The sequence below is a fragment of the Mustela nigripes genome, chromosome 12 (assembly GCF_022355385.1).
Source record: "Mustela nigripes isolate SB6536 chromosome 12, MUSNIG.SB6536, whole genome shotgun sequence".
NCBI lineage: Eukaryota > Metazoa > Chordata > Mammalia > Carnivora > Mustelidae > Mustela > Mustela nigripes.
This window is the reverse complement of record NC_081568.1, coordinates 72,154,770-72,174,672: the sequence shown is the minus strand read 5'-3', so window position 1 is coordinate 72,174,672 and position 19,903 is coordinate 72,154,770. Positions and strand designations below refer to the sequence as shown.

At 53.8% G+C, this 19,903-nt stretch overlaps 1 protein-coding gene across 8 annotated transcripts in view; it reads right to left on the bottom strand.

Annotated features, from left to right (window-relative positions):
* Positions 1-809: 809 nt before the first annotated feature.
* Positions 810-19,903, bottom strand: part of JADE2 (jade family PHD finger 2) — a 53,743-nt gene continuing 34,649 nt past the window's right edge. For 7 of the 8 annotated variants that reach the window (XM_059417594.1, XM_059417593.1, XM_059417592.1 and 4 more), the window contains 3 exons: positions 9,804-9,921; positions 6,846-6,974; positions 810-5,527 (listed from right to left, as the gene is read on the bottom strand). In XM_059417594.1, the coding sequence (XP_059273577.1) occupies positions 4,722-5,527; positions 6,846-6,974; positions 9,804-9,921 (1,053 nt within the window). In that variant the 3' untranslated portion in view covers positions 810-4,721. The remainder of the gene's footprint in view (positions 5,528-6,845; positions 6,975-9,803; positions 9,922-19,903) is intronic. The other variant, XM_059417596.1, reaches the window with a different exon arrangement.

Sequence of the window (19,903 nt, the reverse complement as noted above, 5' to 3'; positions counted from 1 at the left end):
TTCTACCTCTTCCCGCCTCTGGCTCTAAGAGGAGGTTTAAGATCCCTTCCGACTCTGCATAGTTTGATGCATCTTTGCACATGCCCGAGCCTTTTCAGGAATGCTGTTGGCCCTTCCTTCTACCCCGCTGCCCTTGACCGAGCAACCGTTTATTCTTCAGGTCTCTACTGGAAGTTCTAGGATGGCAGGCTCCTGGTGATGTTTGGTATCCAACCCAGCATGCTGGCAGAATGGAGGTATATGGTCAAGATTCATTGGTGAATGAGTGATTGGTATTATCCCTTCTTCAGGGAAACCTGTCCTGAACTCCTCCCATCCCCCAATCAGCCCAGGCCTCTGTAACTCCCTGTCCACTCGTCATCTGTGTACCTGCTGGACAGTGAGCTGCCCTGGAGCAGGGATTGTGGCTATGCTCCTAACACCTTCTAGATCCCAGCACCGAGCAGGTGCTCAGGCAATCAGGAATGAGAAACAAAACTTCCCTGATGGAGGGACAGGTGCCCGAGGTGCTCTGCAAACCTTCCCAGTGTCCCTCGTAGGTGGCCCACAGCAGGGTGGGACAAGTGCAGGCATCCTGCCAGTGATGTGGAATTTTGCCTCCCATCACAGCTGTGCCTCTGGGAACTTCCCTCACCCAAATCCCGGTGGATGCCAACAGTGAGGAGCAAACACTGCCCTTGAGCACAGCCCCAGATTCGGTCGGAGCATCACTACAGGACTCCTGAGCACTTGCTGGGTCACCAAGCCTCTGCTGGCTGTGGGGTGTACACCCCCCACCCCCTCGGTGCAACAAAGCCTCACACCAGCCGGCACAGAAAACATTGCTTTATTAACTGCGTTTGCCAACACACGAGGAGTGCAAAGGGCTCCTTGAGACACTGGCCCTGGTGGGAGCCCGGGTCCAGAAAGCCCTATGAGTGAGCAGGACAGGATGGGAGTGGGAGCTACGCAGCAGCGGCAACACGGAATCATGCAGGGCACGCGGGCACTGGCCGTGGCGAGGCGGCCATACATTCTATTGCTCGTTAAGGGGAGCGAACGTGGACAATGTACAAAAAGGAGAAATAGGTCTTTGCGTTAATGAAAAATACATTTTTTCTCTACAAAGGAATCTTTTCTAATACAAGAAAATAAATATTGCAACATAAGCCAAAAATAATTTAAAATTGCTCTTTTCAATATATTTTCAATATTTCTCTTGTATATTAACAAATGGCACATCACTTTCTTTGAAACAAGGACAGAAGGTGTCGCCTCCTGTGACATTCATATCATCCCCCCACCCCGAGTCGTTTGCGGAGCACAGAGTGTTTTGTGTGTCTGAGGGACAAGGTGGCAGGAAGTGCCTTAAAGAACAACCAAAAGTCCCAGACTCCATCCCTGGCTCTTTGGCCAATGTGGCCAGCTGGGCCAGGGGTGTGGGAAGTGGCCTCCCCAAGGGCCTTGTGACAGGCATCTGGATCATTCTGCAGACCTCCGGGCATGGGCAGAGGCTGGCCACATCTGGCCATGAGCAAGGAAATGCCAAGTCCAGCTGCTGCCAACGTCTGTTAGTAGCACACAGGTGATTCTCTAGAAATTGCCCCAGTCAGTCCCACAACGTGCCCATACATGGCACACAAACACGCATGCACAAGGACACAGGAGATGTGCCCTGGTACAGAGGCACACACCTATAGCCTGGCACCCACGTGTGGAAACCTCAGGGGCTTCTCGAAGGAAATCTAGACCTTCATATTACAAATGCCACACACTGTCACAAAGTCAGAGAGCTCATTTAATAAAATAAAGCCTTCTACCTTTCTTCTCCTTAGTCACTTTAAAATACATTTATGATCCATAAAAATACTTTCCTTGCAACTTATCCTTTTCTCACTGTGAAAAGGGGGAAGGTGGAGCTGTGCAGCCCAGACTGGGAAAATGGGGAATGACAGAATGAGTAACAAGAGCAGCTTCTCCCTCCCAGAAGAGGGCCAGTGAGTGGGGACATATGTGGTCAAGCATGGGCTCTGCCTCGGCCTATGGCCTGCAAAAGGCCTCCTGCTTTCTTCCCTGTTTCCAAGCTCAACACCAGGGGTGGCAAAGCTGTCCACACGGTGAGCAGTAGACCAGAGAGTAAGTGAAGAGGCTATGGCTAATGGAGGAAATGACAGTGGTGGGGACCAGCATCCTTGACCTCTGTGTAGTCTTGCTGGGTGCCCTAAAGGTGGACAGCTGCCCGGCAAGAATAACTCTAGGGCCTGGCCTGGGAGTGAAGGCCCCCTACCCCTACTTCCCTCACCAGCTGGCCGAACAGATCCCTGTGCAGGACATGGCCCCAGGGAGAGTCCAGTCCAAAGTCAAAAGCCAACAGAGAAGAACATCAAGAGGCCTGGGCAGAGGCCCCCCAAAGAGAGCTGGCTGCCCCCTGCCTGGCCTACCCAGACCAGACCCTGGCCAGACATGCTGTATTCTCTGCCCAGTTCTCTCCTGCCCCCAGGGAGCCCAGACTCTGCCTCGGAACACATGAACGGGTGAGGGGGGAAGTGCTGAGTCTACTGGGCCTGAGCCATTCCTGACACCCCACCCCCACCCCCGGCAGCATTTGGTTGTTCTTTAAGCTCGTTCCCTGGCTTCCTGCAAGGTCAGACCCGGCAATCCAGTACAGACAAGATTGTGACCCAGAGCACGGGGAAGGAGGACTGTTCAAAGGCAGTAAACAGAGAACGGGGATTGGGGCGCCGGTGCGGACACTGCACTGGCCATGACTGCCAAGGAGGCAGGCCGACTCAACTCTACATGGTACCTTGTGCCACCCCAACGCCCAGAATCCTGGAAGCCCGTCCTGAGTCCATTCCACCTGGACCAATTTGCCTGATCTTCTGAACGGAGTCCTATCTTCGCTTCCTATTTTGTTAAAATTCCCATGAAACTGAGTGTCGATGACAATGCCACTGTCGTACCTTGAAAGTTCCGGAGTCAGGGGTGGGTGGCCAAGCTGCTCCCCATCCCGCTGATTTGCAGGTTGTATATCTGTGTCAGGGGAACCACATGGTAAAGACTTTTGCCATGCTGGTTTTGCGGTCAGGATTCTTCGCCCCCTCTGTGAGTCTGAGTTTGGGAAAGCTCATGGTGGACCCAGCCCCGGACCTGAAATCCTATGCTGAGTCCCGCTTCCCAATTTGAACAGTTGAGCAGCAGCAGAACAGCATCCTTTTCCAAGAGCTCGGGCTTGTCTCCTTGGGTGTGTGCAATGAACACATCTCTACGCTTTGTTGCTAAAGAACTCCATTAAAAGAAAAAAAAAAGTCCAAGTGACAAGTTGTCAGGTCCAGGCTGTGCTGTGTTATGGTCAAAATATTCTTTGGCATCCATAGAATGATTCGACTGATTCACTGGACTTTTGCAAGGTTCTTGTTGGAGAAGTTCTAGCTTCACCAGTGGCGGAAGTGACCCAGGAGTAATTCATGAAAGAAAAAAAGCCATGTTTTCACTGAATTCCTTGTTTGTTTGTTCCCTGAGCTATCACCCTGGGGCCTCTCCACTGAAACTCTTCAGAGCAACTACCTGGGACCTAGAGGGTGAAACGGAAAAGGTGGCAGGCGGGTCGGTGGTGGGGAGGGAAGGCATAGCCAGGAGAGGGGGTCACGGCTCATAGGGATAGAGGTACCAGGAACATTCAGCAAGACTTGATCCCTATCCCAGGCCCCGGGATCCCACTGCTTGTTGGAAGGAGGAGTTTCCAAAAGGAAACTGAGGAAGAAGCTCGTCTCTTAGCAGGACTGGAAAATTTGAAAAGGCAAACGGTCTGGTCTGGTCAGGTCAGTCGTCTGGGAGTGACCAGACTTGGGCCGAGACTGGCCCCGAAGGAAGGAAGGAAGTTGGAGCCCCAGAGCAATTCTCTAAGTGGGGGAGTCCGAGCCCCACGCCCCTGTCTGGGCACTGGCCCTCCCTTGCAGCCCTCCACCGGCACTGGCGGCTGGCTGTTTGGGAGTCCCCTGAGTAAATGGCACAGCTCAGGAAGAGTTCCAGGAACCCTTTCTCCGAGCCGCCGGGCTGGGCACTGGCAGGGGTGGAGCAGCAAGGGAGTAGAGGGTCGCGGGGTGGGCAGGCAGGCCTCAGATGATGTGGGTTAATCAGGAACAGCTGCGGTTCCTCTGGAACCAGCGGGCCCTCTGCGCCCCCCTCAGTGCTTTCTTGTATAAGCTCGTTGTGCTTGTGACAGTGAGTAGACTCTGGCTGGGTATCACTTATTAGACTTCCTCGGGGATCAGTGGAGTGCAGCAGGACCCCCCAAATGGACCCCAGTAGGATTTGGGGACAAGGCGGGGCAGGCCCTGGGCTGGCCCATCTGCCATGAAATAATGCCCAAACGACGGTCTGTGTCACCCAGTGGCAGCGGGCTGGAGTCCTGGGCTCTTCCTCACCTTGCCTACATCTAGCCAGGAGCCCGCCGAGGCCTTGTGGGCCGGGGCGGGGTGCTGCCAAGACAAGGACAGTGCCCAGGACCTGCGATGGTCCTTGCGGCCAGAGCCGTGGAAGGAATCCTACTGTCCTAGGCCAGCACAGAGGAAAGACAACAGTGTGGAATTCAAAACTCTCTCTATATTAAAAATAAAACCACAACAGAGTGGCAGTCTCAAGGGTCTGAGACACTCAGCAGAGATAGGAAATGGCAGTTGTGACTGGGCTGAGGCCTCATGGGAGGACCAGGGCAGGGCCCGGGATGGGGTAGGGGTGACTTAGGAGGCCAGTACCCCCATGCGGACCACCTCCTCAGCCCCTGCTTCCCGGGGAGCCTGCTGCACCCCACTGTCCTCAGCTTCCACATCTGAGTCACTCATCTCCCCATCAGAGAAGTAGCCATCAGTCTCAGTGTCAAAGTGTAAGCTGACCTTGGGCCTCTCGGCCACAGCAGAGGGCGGTCCTGTCCCAGCATCAGGCCTGGCACCTGGCGATCTCCGGGTTCCCTTGTTTTCGCGGGGCAGCCGGAGCCGGCCCAAGGGCTTGGGGCTCACTGGAGGGCCAGGCACTTGGACATTCGAGTCGGCAGCCATTGGGACGGCCTCGTCCGGGGTCTCGGGGCCCAGAGGGGGGCTCTCGGGGGCTGCTGGGATGGGACAGTCCCCAGCTGCAGGGCTAGATGGCAGGTGGGAAGGCGTTCGCCGCGTTGCTTTCCGGGCCACTGGCCCTTGCCCCCCCTTGCCGGAGCCCGCATCCTGGCCCCAGGGCTTCTTGGGGGATTTGTCTGGAATGGTCCGTGAGCCAGGCCCATCCTGTGGTGGCTTCTTCTTGGCAGGCAGGCGGGTGCGGCCCCGGGCTTTCCTGGCAGGGTCCCCGGGGCGCAGTGATGGGTCCCGCATGAAGCTCAGCAGTGTCTCCTCGTCTTGCAGCAGCTCCTCTGACAGCAGCCCGGGAGCGGGGTCTTCACGGTGCCCATGGTTCAGTGACCACTCGCTCATGGCCATGTTTTCTGCCGTGATCTGTACTGACTGAGCCAGCCAGCTGTTGAAGAAGGTGCCATCGATGGGGAAAGAGGTGGACAGGCCTGGCCGAGGGGAGAGAGGAGGCAAGTGAGATGCTCGCAGGTGTGGGTCATACCCTCTCTCAGGAAGCCCTCTCAGACCCTCCCCAGCAGGCCACCTGCCTCCCTCCCTCACTCTGTGCCAGACCACACTGAGCTGTCTGGATTTGCTGATCCCTCCCACCAACACCACGTAAGAGGAGAAGCCACAACATATACCCCTCTCCCCCAGATCAAGCTACTCCCAGAAATGGCTTCATGATTTGTGGTGCAGAATGCAAAGGGAAAATGCGGGTTCCCTGTTCAAAAATTATTAAGATATTTCAAGGCAACAAGAGCAGAACACTAAACCAAGCAAGAGCCCTTTGAGAGCGTACAAATACACACCCGTGAAGCCAGCTCTGCCCACCACCCCCAACCCCAGGGAAGCAGGAGATAGAGGAATGAAGGGAAACACCCTCATGCCACCAGGGGGCGCTGGGTTTTCAAAAGCGCTCCTTCCAAAGCAGAGAAGCTGGATCAGTGTGTCAGGCATGAATAGGGTAGCCAAGGGCTTCTGGGTAGAAATTCCCTCTTGGGGGTCTGGGGCGGCAGGTGATCCTGGGCCTTCCTTTTGATACCCAAGTGGTCCCCTTCTTGAGACTGATGGAAAGACAAGATGACCTGAGGCCTCCCTGCTGGAGGTGAGGTCTGGAAGATGCCACAGCCATCCCTAAAAAGTGTTCCGGGGAAGCATATGACACCCCGGGAGACAGAGCCCAGAGCCGGGGGACATTCAAGAGCTGTTCTGCTTAATGCGGCTGCAGTAAGGACTCTGTGAATGACGATGGGCTGGGCCAGTACCTGTGGCATCTCCTTTGGGTCTCTCTGGGTGGCTCCAGGAAGGCTCCCTGGTGCTGGAGGGAGGGCTCATTGGAGAAATTCCAGCAGAGTGGGACCAGGATGGAGAATTCCGGCAGACCCTCATCTCCCAGCATAGGGCTACATTCTGGAAGGGCCTACATGGCCTACCGGATCCCTTGAGGGCCTCCAGAAAAATCTGGCTTCTAAGACTGGCTAGGGGAATGTGCGTGCCAGCTCCTGAGTCCCCGGCCTAGTCTCCAGGTCTACAAAAGGGGAATTTCTTGGGATCCCAGGCAGGACTCTTGAGACCCTACCTGGTTTCCCTTAGGCTAAAAGGTGTGAGCCCCTGAGTATGGAAGGGCCTGGTTAGCCCTTTGGCCTTCCTACTAGGTGCAATAGAGGTGCTGGGAGATCCTGCTGACCTTAGGTTGGAGGCTACAAATGGAGTGATGGTGTGAACCTGGCCATGTCTGCCAGGCCAGTGTGGCCACTCACTCACCCAGCTGCCCCAGGACTGAGTCAGGCCCCGCTTTCACTTTCTCTTTCTTCTCGGGGCTGCCCTTTGGGCCCTCGCGGCCTTTCCTTTTCGAGTCGCTCTTCTTGCCCTTTGCTCTCCTCCCAGACCCCTCTGTGCCAGGGAAAGAAAGAGCAGGAGGGAAGTGGTTACCCGGAGCAGCTCAGTCAAAACCGTCCTAGGAGTCCTCGCTCACCTGAGCCTCACCTTCCAGGTCACCTTGCCCTGCTAATGGGCCCCGGGATCAGAGTCATGGGCGCCTGGGTTAAGTGGGGCTCCAGTGAGTCAGGGACAGCTGGTGGGAAAGGGAGGGGTCACTGCCTACTGCTGCCCTTGAGCAGCTTGGGGAGGGCACAGGACCAGGAAGAGGGTGGAGGACACCCTGGAGGACCTGGAAAGCAAGCTGATCTACAGGCCTATAGATGTGGAGGGAGTCCTGGTCGGTGGGGGAAGAAGTTGAGCAGTCAGGACAGGCAGGAGGGCCAAGCTGAGTGGCCAGGACAGGGCCTTCAAGACCAGGCCGAGGAGCCAGGCAGGATAGGGTGGAGGAACACTGAAGTGTTGAGACATGGGTTCTAGTCAGGCCCTTGAGCAAGTCTCCTCCCTGGTCTCCTGATCTGCTCTTGAGGTCACTCAATAGATGGCAGACTAGGGGTGCACACCTGGCCCTCATATCCTTTTGATACCTGACCACACAGGTCTAGGGAGCCCCTGAGAATACTGGAACAGGGGAGGACATCTGTAGGGAGAGGCCTAGTTGCCAAAAATCTCCTAGATTTTTAGCTAAAGGCTGGCGCGGTTTCCAGATAAAGCTTCACAAGGAGGTTGAGGGATATGCAGTCTTCCCAGCTCCGTTGCTAACTGCCGGCGCAACCTCAAGCTGGGCCTCAAAAGTCTCATCTCTAAGGTGGGACCTGTGCCTACGTAATTTGGAGACTTCGAAGCTTCCCTTACGTCCCTCGGAAAGTCTGAGATCTTTGAGACCACAAGACTTTGAATTTCTTTTTTTTTTATTTTTTTTTTTTTTTTTTTAAAGATTTTATTTATTTATTTGACAGAGAGAGATCACAAGTAGGCAGAGAGGCAGGCAGAGAGAGAGGAGGAAGCAGGCTCCCTGCTGAGCAGAGAGCCCGATGCGGGACTCGATCCCAGGACCCCGAGATCATGACCTGAGCCGAAGGCAGCGGCTTAACCCACTGAGCCACCCAGGCGCCCAGACTTTGAATTTCTGACCCCATCAACCCCCCAAACCTCATTTGAGACATCATCCTTTTATTGTCCCAGTGGCTGCTAGGCCAGCCTCCTTCCAGTTTCTCTAAAAAGACAGGCTTTGGCTTCTCGGATTCCAAACCGTCCTGCCCTCCACCTGGTTTAGCTCACGGCATAAACGTCACTACTGTGGGAAGCCTTCTCCAGCCGTTTGGCCAGATAGGCGCCTCAACAATCTGCTGGTGGTAGCCATGTCCTGTCCCAGGGGCTGAATGTCAAAACCCCAAGGCTATCAGTCAGGTAGGGGCAAACCTGTCTCCCCTCCAAATGGCCTGCTCTGAACAAAGGGCTGCCTGCTGCTGCCACTCAGGTCTAGGAGCTGTAAAAGTGCCCAGACTCAACACGGGGACAGGAGGACCCTGGCTCTTGACCAGGTTTCTGGAATTCTGGAATCCTGTACCTGAGGCTACTACATGCCCTGCCACTTTCTGTCACCCTGATGGTGGGGCTCTCCATCTGCAGCCAAATGCTTCCCAGGAAGCCTGATGTGTTTCCAGAATAACCACTGCTGTGAAGCCATCCCTGATACTGTCTCTGCACTGGAGCCAGCTGCAGCCCCTCGGGCACCACTCTCCTTTACCTTTCCAGATGAGAGGCTCCACAAGGACAGGGACTCTATCCATTCAGTCCATGGCAGTGTGCCCCACGGTGCCCAGCACAGAGCCTGGCATACTGTCTACACTCAGTTCATGCTTGCTGCAAAAAATCAACAGATTAAGAGGGAGCCTGGAAAGCTCTGGCTGCCAGGAAGCTGCCAGTCCTGGGGAAGCACAGTAAGGTCTGACCTCTGCATGCACTCGACCCAGCCTGAACCAGGGCTTGTATCTGGCAGGGCTAAGGTTTCTTAGGCCAGAGTGGGTCATGATCCCAAAGGGCACAGCAGGCAGCTTGGCTGGGGCGAGGACGGGGTGGTACCAGGGGCTTGCTCTGAGGGTGGCCCAGCAGAGGCAGCTGCTGGCTCAAAATCTCTCTCCATCTGGCTACATGTCTTCCAACATTAAAGAGCCCTTTTTTGAGTGAAGCACTGCCCTCCTTAAGATGCACACACTCTGGGAAGGGCCCTGTGTCTGGCAGTATCCACACAACTAACAGACTGCAGCAATGTTGAAGCTTCTTTGGCCTTGATTTCCAGATCTTTTGAGTGCATGTCACAGCAACAGTTGAAGAAAATAAAGAAAAAACCCTGCTGGTACAGTGTCTAAATTCTATCAGATGAGGTCAGAGGATAAGAACACACAGGTTCTCTTCCATCTCTGGAGCAGCTGCCTGATTCAGGATCCACACAGAGGCACATGGGTTCAGAGAAGCTCACTAGCTTCCGCCCTTCCTGCCCCAACACCAGCCTAGAGCCACTGTTGACATGCCGTCCACTCCAGAACCATGATAGCCCTGGAAGTACTTAGGTGTTCCCAGTGGACCAGAAAGTTCCCTGGCCCGAAGCCTACATTCCCAGCTCTGGCTCCTTGTCAGTCAACACACAAGAGGGCCCTAAGCAGTCCCATCTCGGTCTACTAGTTGGTTATGGACAGTCCATGCATGGGCCAGCAGCCCCGGGCTCCTTGTACATGCCCCCTGTACATGTACAGGCCCTGAACACATACCCTCCCTGGGCCATGGCCCCCTGATAGTGTGCACACTGAGCAGGGGCTGGCAGATGGCAGGGAAGGCACCCACCTCGACACAGGTCCTGTTCAATCAGTTTCATCTGCAGGTGGAATATCTGCTCCTGGAGTTTGCAGATGGCGTGCTTCGTCCTCTCGCGCCTCGTCACCATGTAGCACAGATTTCTAACCTGAGGAGACAAGAGAGAGGTTTGCCACTTTACTCACGGGTGGTCACCCCTGACCTCCCCACTGTGGGGGGCCACCGCTGCCCACTCTGCCCAGGACATCTGGGAATCAGTTCCCAAGCGCCGAGTGTGTCCTTGGCCCTGAGCCACAGTTCTCTGGTCCAAAACACAGGTGGAGCAGAGCCTTGATCCTGCGGCCCCCACTGAGCCAGAGTCAGGAAGGGATGCAGGGAAAGCATCTGGTGAGCTCAGGCTGGGGACTCCCCCACCTCTTCCTGGCCACCATTTCCTGGCCCAGTCTGCCAAGCTGCCCCTCAAGGCCTTTCCAGTATGGCTGCCCTCTCCTATTTACAGTGCCCCAAGGCTCACTGGGACCTGGCAAGGTCACCAGGTCCATCCCTCTGCCTCCTGTTCAAAGCCTCTTTTTCTAAGACATTCCTCAGCCATAAGCCCCGTGGCAAACCCAACTCCTGTCTTAGGACACAGAGCAGTGACACCTCCAGCACAACAGCTTCTGACCCAGCAGGGTTCTGCTGTGGCCAAGCCATGTCCACTTGCTGCACTAGGACCCAAGCCAAGCTCACGCCTGCTCTGGCCAAGGCCCCTAGTCCACATGGCTATGTGCTCAGGAGGGAGGGTAAGGGCCTCTCTGACTCCCTTCGGTCAGCTAGGAAGAGTGTTGAGTGCCTGGGAGATCAGTTTGCTTAGTTCATGGGACACAGACCCACTTCTGCAGCTGTTCTGAAAGCACCTGAAGCCTGGGCCATGTTGTTCCCTGTCCACCTGGCACCCTTCTCCAGCATGCCATCCCCTCATTGCTGCTCTCAGAATGGCACACTTCTGGGGCCAAAACCGGGCCCCCTCCATCAAGACATTTCCTTGTTCCAGCATCGTGTTCAGCTCAGGGTGGAGCCTCAAAGCAGGGACAGCTGGCCAGCAGCTGTGAGCTGGAATTCTGGGTTCCACCAGGATGGTCTCTCTGTCTGTGGCTGGGTTCTGCCTTCAAAGCCGAGTTCAGGCTTCATGTCCTTAAGCTGCCCGGGGGTGACCTGTGGGTTCGAGAGTCCTTGCCTTTGTCATGACCTGCATTTCTCCTGGCCTGGGGGACAGCTGTGATCACATCCCTCTGTAGACATGGGCATCCTCCCCTTCCTTCCTGAACCTAGCAGTAGGAGAGATCCCAGAAATGCCAGGCTCTGCAGAAACTCCAAAGAGCACTCCACACTGCTAAGTGCACCCAGCTTAGACCCTGGACACGGGCCATCCATGGCCCATACCTCCCTAAGGGGCAGCCACCTGGCCCTGCTTAAGAGCCCTTGCTTCCTCTCAAATCCTGGACTTCCTCAGGACCGCCTCATAGCCACATATCCCTGAACACCAGCTGTGGCTCTGGGAACTCAGGTGGCGTTGGGCCCTGGGCTCAGCGGTGCAGAGTGCCATTGGGGAGATCCCTTCCTTCTGAGGGCTTCCTGCCTAGCAGGGCAGAGAGATGTAAAGCAAGTATTGACAGGACAAGGCAACCCTGATCCAGACCTGGGGTGGTGAGAAGGCTTCGTGCACATAGGGGAAGTCAGGCCAAGTGAGAGATGATCATGCACAAGGGTACACATAGGCCAGGCAGGGGAGAGGCAGGGCGAGGCCTTGTGGCTAGCGTGCCAGACTTTACCTGACTGAGCCAGGTCGAGGAGATCTGAGGAGGGACTTTGCTGGGGATGGGGGGGTGGGATGTAAGTGCTGAGACCCTGGAGTCACCCTTCAGGACCTAGCTCCTCCTCACGTGCCCCCAGAGCCAGTCCATCAGCACGCCCCATTAGTCCCTAGAGAACCTCATTCCTATCAGCTCCCTCCACTTCTGGTCATCATATCAACTCCACTGGGACAGGTAGGCATCCTGATCCTTCAGCTACCTCAGACCATCTTCTTGAAATGTAAAATCCCCCTCCCCTTAATACCCCCACTGGTTTTCCTACCAGGATGAACAGTGCCCCTTGCCAAATTTTACGTCCACGTGGAATCTCAGATATGATCAGCAAAGATGAGGTCATACCAGATATGAATGAACCCTAAATCTAGTGACTGGTATTCCTAGAATAAGAGGCCACGTGAAGACCATGTGAAGAAGTATAGAAAGCATGCCATGTGACAACACAGGGAGAGATGGAATCAGGGGTCTACAAGTCAAAAAATGCTAAGCATTGCTGGGAATCCAAAGCCGGGAGAGAGAGGCCTGGAACAGATCCTCCCTCAGAGCCTCTAGACAGAATCAACCTTGACAATGCCCTGATCCTGGACTTGGGAGTCTCTAGAACTGTTAAGAAAACACATTTCTGGGGGGCGCCTGGGTGGCTCAGTGGGTTAAGCCTCTGCCTTCGGCCCAGGTCATGATCCCAGGGTCCTGGGATCGAGCCCCACATCGGGCTCTCTCCTTGGTGGGGAGCCTGCTTCTCCCTCTCTCTCTCTCTCTGCCTGCCTCTCTGCCTACTTGTGACCTCTCTGTCTCTCTCTGTCAAATAAACAAATAAAATCTTAAAAAAAAAAAAACAAAAAAAAAAAAAAGAAAACACATTTCTGTAAAGGCTTTGAGTTTGTAATGCTCTGTTATAGAAGGCCTAGAAAATGAACACAGCTTCCTATGACACTTAAGAAAAAAAAAAAAAAAAAAAAAATCAGAGCCAAGTCCAAAGCCTTGCCCAATCTGACCGCCCCCAGGCACCTCACAGCCCATATCCCATAGCCCTCCAGTGTTGTCCTTTCTGTGTCCAACCCCTTTCTGCCTTGGGGCCTTTGTATATATTTGAGGCTCTTTCCAAGGCTGGACCTTGTCCTTCAGGTCCTGGCTCAAATGTCACCTCTGAAAGACCTTCCTTGTCCAATGCATCCAAGCAACCCAACATTTTTCTCCCTGTATCCTAGTCTGTTTCCCTTCCGGCAGTCGCATGGCCTAGTGTGCATGGGGACACTGGGGATGAAGAGAGGTAGACAAATTCATGGATACTCTGGAGGCCTGAAAACAAACCAGTCAACATGTTCAACCTAAAACACAGATCAGTTAAGGTATGGCTTTAAAGAAATTTACCAAATATGTCATTCTCAAACTTTATTTTTTTTTATTTTTTATTTTTTTAAAGATTTTATTTATTTATTTGACAGAGAGAGAGAGATCACAAGTAGGCAGAGAGGCAGGCAGAGAGAGAGGAGGAAGCAGGCTCCCCATTGAGCAGAGAGCCCGATGCGGGGCTCGATCCCAGGACCCTGAGATCGTGACCTGAGCCGAAGGCAGCGGCCTAACCCGCTGAACCACCCAGGCGCTCCTCATTCTCAAACTTTAACACTAACTTCGAAAGATGACCTGAAACTCAGAACTGCAGATGCCCCTCTCAAAGAAACCAACACTTAAGAACTTCCTATTAAAATACAGACTTTGGGGTGTCTGGGTGGCTCAGTGGGTTAAGCCTCTGCCTTCAGCTCAGGTCATCATCTCAGGGTCCTGGGATTGAGCCCTGCATCGGGCTCTCTGCTTAGCAGGGAGCCTGCTACCCCACTCTCTCTCTGCCTGCCTCTCTGCCTACTTGTGATCTTTCTCTCTGTCAAATAAATAAATAAAATCTTAAAAAAAAAAATAAATAAAATACAGACTTTTTTTGGTCTTTTATCTTTTACAAAAGGGTTTCTTAAGGCAAACCCAAATGAATTACCAGCATCAAGATCCCTTGGGTAGCTGGTTAAAAACACGGACTCCCAAGGCACCTACGTGGCTCAGTTGGTTAAGTGTCTGCCTTCAGCTCGGGCTGTGATCCCAGGGTCCTGAGATTGAGTCCCACATCAGAATCCCAGCTACGCCAGGAGTCTGCTTCTCCCTCTGCCTCTGCCTGCAGCTTCCCCTGCTCGTGCTTTCTCTCTTTTTCTGTCAAGTGAATAAATAAAATATTAAAAGCAAAAACAAAAAAATCCCCCACGGATTCCTAGTGGGGAGCCTGGATGGCCTCAGTCATTTAAGTATCTGACTTGAGGGCGCCTGGGTGGCTCAGTGGGTTGAGCCGCTGCCTTCGGCTCAGGTCATGATCTCAGAGTCCTGGGATCGAGTCCCGCATCTGGCTCTCTGCTCAGCAGGGAGCCTGCTTCCTCCTCTCTCTCTGCCTGCCTCTCTGCCTACTTGTGATCTCTCTCTGTCAAATAAATAAATAAAATCTTAAAAAAAAAAAGTATCTGACTTGATCTTAGCTCAGGTGTTGGTCTTGGGGTTGTAAGTTCAAGCCCTGTGTTGGGTTCCACACTGAGTGTGCAACTTACTTATACAAACAAACAAACAAACAAAAACCCACACAGATTCCCAGGCCTGGGAGAATAGCAAAGTCTCTGGGGATTGGGTCCTCAAATACATATTTTATATAGCACTACCTAATCTGAAAATTACTATCCTCAGCCAAGCACCTCCAAAGTGAGCTGCACACGCTACTGAGTTAGTTCATCACCGTATAGGAAAAAGACATTAAAATATCTACTGGTGTGAGTGTGTGTGTGTGTTTTTAAGATTTTATTTTTAAGTGACCTCCATACCCAGCGTGAACTGCAACTCCCAACACTGAGATCAAGAGTCACACACTCTACGGATGGAGCCAGCCAAGCACCCCTACCAGAGTCTTTTTGATCCTGTGAGAAATTCTGATTATGTCTGCTTCTTAATATACAGTGGTAGACATGAACAAGACATGAAAAAGTATAACATATTGTAGGTAAATGCTGAGTTTTTCTCCTGATAAGGTACACTACACAATCAGTGATACCTGGAGGCTCTTGCTGTAGAAGACAGGAATGCTTCTTCCTGTGAAAATCTCAACAATGCCTACACACTGGTTGGGATGGGACTCCCTGCTGCCCCCTCACCCTGGAATCATCAACTAATTCTTTAATTTCTCTCAAGACTGTTGGTTCAAAAAAAAAAAACCATTTGTTGGTTCCATACTTAATTTTACCAAATGGAGCATTTCTCTTCTGTGACGGCTTTTGGGGACCAAATATTGATACCGCAGAAGCTCATCCGACCTATCAAATTCCTTACACTGTCATTATTGGTTTTTGTTTTTTTTATTATAAACATAGAAAGTTCTCTTAGAAGAAAATGGGAGTGAGGGGCATTTAGGTGGCTCAGTTGGGTTGTGTCTGACATGAGATCAGGTTATCATCTCAGGGTCCTGGGATGGAGCCCCACATGGAGCTCCTTGATCAGCAGGGAGCCTGCTTCTCCCTTTCCCTCTCCTCATCCCCAGCTATTCTCCCTCCCCCGTAAATAAATAAATTCTTTTAAAAACGTCAGAGAGGCGCCTGGGGGTGGGGGGAAGCTCAGTGGGTTAAAGCCTCTGCCTTTGGCTCAGGTCATGATCTCAGGGTCCTGGGATCGAGCCCTACATCGGGCTCTCTGCTCAGCTGGGAGCCTACTTCCCCCCCACCACACCTGCCTCTCTGCCTGCTTGTAGTCTCTGTCAAATAAATAAATAAAATCTTTTAAAAATAAAAATCAGAATGAAAAAAAAAAAAATCAACCAAGTAGCAAAGTCTCCCCAAACTAGGGATTGGTCATAAAAACAGCCTTTCTATTTTGATGAAATTGTTGCAGTATCAGCAAATTTTACAGAGTGAACCTGAATACGGGTGAGGAGAGGGGAGGGGCAGGGAAGGCTTCTGGCCAGTTGTACTGAGCTAGACTAGACCAGTGCTGAGGCATCTGTGGAGACTAGGGAGGTTGTGGGGGGAGCAAGCTTGGACCTGGGTGTGCTGGACATGAGATGCTGGAGCCCAGAAGGGAGGTGTGGGCTGGACCAGCCTCCTGAGGGGGAGCAGAGCCATGGAGCAGAGCACTGAGAAGTCCCCCTGGGTGTGGTGAACTGATGATCCCTGGGGCCAAAAGAAACATAATTTAAGACCAAAGGTATGTCTGACAGTGGCTACCATGGCTGAGAATGCTGGAGGATGAGGATGGTGTAGTGGCCACGAGAGGTAGGAAGATGGAAGCTATTGGTGGCCTTGGTGGATAGTTCTGGAATATGGTGGTGGCAGGAGCCTGGCCAGAGTGGGAAGCAAGGAATTAAGAACAGTGAGGGAGGACAGGAAAGGGAAGATAGGGATGGGGGTAGTAGCGGGTCCCAGAACTAGAGGGACAATGGGGGAGGGAAGATGTGTTTTCAGAGATGCGAGAAGGTGAAACGGACTCAAATCCTGGCGATTGAGTGAGCCTAAAGAAAAGGACGACTCCTGTGCTACAGGGTGCGCACTGGGGGAAGGGGGGATAAGGAGAAAGGGGAGAGAACCGACAGAGGGCTCCACCGGCCAGACGTTGGAGGGCTGCCTCTTGTCTGAGGCACAGGAAGTAAGGTTGAGGGCTGAGAAGGGGGAGCCCAGAGTAAGATGAAATAGGGGTGCAGATGAGGAGTGTTTGGGCTGGGGAACCCAGAACATCACAGAACAAAGCTGGCTGACAGGAACCTCGGTGAGGCTTACTTGCTGCTCAGCACAATGGGATTGCTAACAGGTGGGCCTCTGCCAGGTATGTGGCCTTCACACAGTGGCAAGGGCATGGGCAGCAAGCCAAATGGGGTGGGGCTAAAGAAAACGGGGGATAGCCAAGGGGGGGCTGCGGAATGGAGCAGGGAGACAGGAGGCTATGGGCAAACAGGGGGATTCGAGGTTGCAGTTATTGATGGGGCAGCAGGGTGAGGGGGTGACCAGGTTTCAGTGGAGTGAGGACATGAGTGGTAATGTGCTAGAGATGGGCGATAGAGGGGTTGAGGGGCTACAGTTCTGGGGCACAAGGCAGGCTTTGGTGGGAGGCCAATGAGAACAAGTCCGGGTACTGAGGACAGAGGAGATGGGGTATGACTGATCTGACAAGGAAGTGGGTGGGTGGCGAGTGTTGGAGAGTATCAGAAGTGTGGCCTTGGGGAGATCCCACAGGTCTTTCCTCAGGGAGGGGGGAGTGTGTCTGAGAATTCTCCCCTCTTTCCCAAGCCAAGTCATGTTCTTAAGCAAACTCCTGGTAACCAGACCAGAGCCACAGGCATGGAGCTCCATGCAGCCCAAGCCGCTGGCACGGTTGCTAGGGGACACCAGGCGGCGTTGACAGGCTGCTCATCAGCGCTGCAATTTTTGTGTCAGCTGTGAATAACTCTGGGAGCCGGCAGCAGCCGTGCCTTCCTCAGCAGCCTGCTGGGACCACGGCCTGCGGCTGAGATTTTAGGGACACACATTTTCCAAGCCAACCATAAAACGGGACTTTAGGCTAGTGGTGGAAGCATGGCCCTGGCTTCTGCTTCTCTCAGGAAAACCCCTGCCTGGCCTTGGGGGACACAGTGATCAGGAAGTATGCTCTGTGATTCCTCCCCAGGTCCTTGCACCAGGCCTGTGTGCTCAGTCCTCCACGGGGCTCCTCTCCAAGCAGCCCACTCTTCTAAGAGCCAGACAGCAACTATAACCATGGTGGACAGCAGAGGTCACTGTGCTCCCACCTTCGCTGTGACGCCAAGGTCAGTTGGCTCCTTATTCCCATTTTACAGAAAGGAAACTGAAACTCAGAAGACACACAGCTGGGAAATGCCGGAACTGGATGCAAACCCAGGCTGCCCAAGGCTTCCGTCTCAACCCCGACCCCGGTCCCTGATGCACCTGGCCCCCAAGCTGGCCTGGTGCCCAGTCAGAAGCTGGCTCCTTTTGGCCGTTGGCACTGGGCCATGGCCAGGCCACCAACAGTCATGGGTCTCCACAGAAAGCATCTCCCCATGGCAGAGCTCTCAGCCCTGCTCACTCACACAAGCCACCAGTGCATGGCTGTGAAAGGCCCCAAGGCTAGACCTGGAGGGGTCAGTCTAGCAGTCTCTCCTTGGCCAGCCAAGGCTGTGCACTCCCTCACTTTGTTCTCAGCTGGTGCCCGCCAGTTCAGCTCGGGGGCTTCTGGACAAGCATTTTGATGGGGCCCTCCCAAGCCCTGAAAAGTCAGCCCTGCCCCCTCTTCCTGGAGGAAGAGTAGGCAGATTCACACCTGACTTTGGAGGGCTCTGTCCCTTTCCCAAAGGTGTCTGCATGGCAGCTCTGGTTGCCTGGGAACCTTCTGGCATCCTAGCTCTTGACCTTGGCTCCTGGGCACAGCTGCACCAGCTGACAGTGAGGACCAGAGGTTGGGGGGACTGATATAAGGATGCTTTCGCTCAGGAAGTGTAGAGAACAGGAGGTTAAGGCAACAACTCTCCTTAGAACAAACCTCCCACCCCCACCCCCATTCAGGTCCAAATTCAAGTCATATCCTAGAAAACACACTTTCCTCAAAGGCTCCCTGTCATTCATCTTCCAGATCCTTCCAGACCCCTAGCTTTCTCATCTGCTCATTAGGGCCAGCAGGAATAACTGTGTCTCTTTTTCCAGGTTGATGATTAAATAAGTCACCCGCCTCCTGGTTTCTCCTACACTGCCCAGCTGGAGCCAGACCATGGGCTGACCAGGACAGACCCTAGGGAGGTCAGACCTGAGGGGTCATTTGGGAAATAGGGAGTAAAAGCAAGGTGTGAGCACTGGAGCCCTGGAGGGTGCAGACTCAGGGGTGGCCCGAGGACAACTCTGGAGGCAGCTCTGGTCTCTGAAAGTACTCCATGTCCTCATATACTTGACGCCACTGCCACATGAGACAGGGCACTGGGCTGCCCAGGAAGTGGCGGCTACAACGTAGATGGCCTTGCCCTCTGGCCTGGATGGAGCCAGGGACATCTGCTGTCCCCACTCTCTACCTGCCTCTTCTGCCAGGCCAGCTACCAGGCAGTAAGCCCCCTCCCAGGCCAGCAGAGTCGTTTCCCCTTGACTAGCGCTCTGGGGAGAGGATGAGGCTGATGGAGATTGGGCAAACCGGGCCCAGTTTCAGCATCTCCATCTCATGTTCTCCCCAGTATAACAGATCACCTGCCAAACTGTTCTACCCATTTTATAGACTTGCCAACAGAGATGGACCCAAGATAAGCGGCTGCCTCACGTCACACAAAGCCCCCTGAACGTGTCCACACAGGTCTGTCTCCTAACAAGACCTGGGGCAAGGATAGGCAGGTGTCTCTGTGCCACACACGGAAGACACTGTGACATGATCTCATGTGCTCTGGAACCCTCGAACTGAATGTCCCAAAGACGAGGGACTGGAACAGCACCAGGATGGTTTAGAGACCATCCTGTTTCATCCTTGGGTTGCCTCCAACCTGGTTGTAGCACTGGAGGTAACACAGTGGGAAAGAAGAGTCGAGTTTGAGGGCTTCCCCAAAGAAGGTGGAAACTCCTCACCTCTTTTCTGGGGGAGTAGAAGGGAACTGAAGCTTTGGGGGCCTCCACTGCTCCAGGAAAGCAACTCTCACTACCCTTCAACCACCACAGCTCACCCGGAAGCCATGTGTCTCCTCACGTGACTCAGCTCCCAGGACTACCACCTTGCACCATGCCCAGACCCCCTGTCTCCCGGCACACAGCTGGGGGGTTTGGGTCACCTATCTGCTACAGGCCCCACAATTCCTTCACCAGGGTGAGCGTTTGGAAGTTGCAGCCAGAGAGGGACAGTCCCTGCTTAAAATATTCCGCAGTTTCCACACACATCATGACCCACCCACTGAGCTCCCTTCTTCTCTCCACACAGGCCACTGTGTCTCGGCCCACCTGCATGCCCCCGCACCCCACATTAACACCTGTCTTCCCTGCCCTGGCCCAGCATGTGTTTGTCGGGTTGATCCAAACTGCTATGACTCCCAGTTCCTCCCTGGCCTCGGATTCCAAGCAGAAGCTCACGTGCTGGGAATAGGCATGGCTCACAGAGGCCACAAATGGGGACAGAGACCAGCAGAAGCTGGAAGCCTAGGCTGTGGCCCAGCTCTGATGCCCTCTAGCTGCAGGACCCTGGCAGGGCCCCCAACCCTTCAGGCCTATAAAAAGGTAGGGACAAGAGGGGCTCAGAGACTCAAGGGCCAGATGC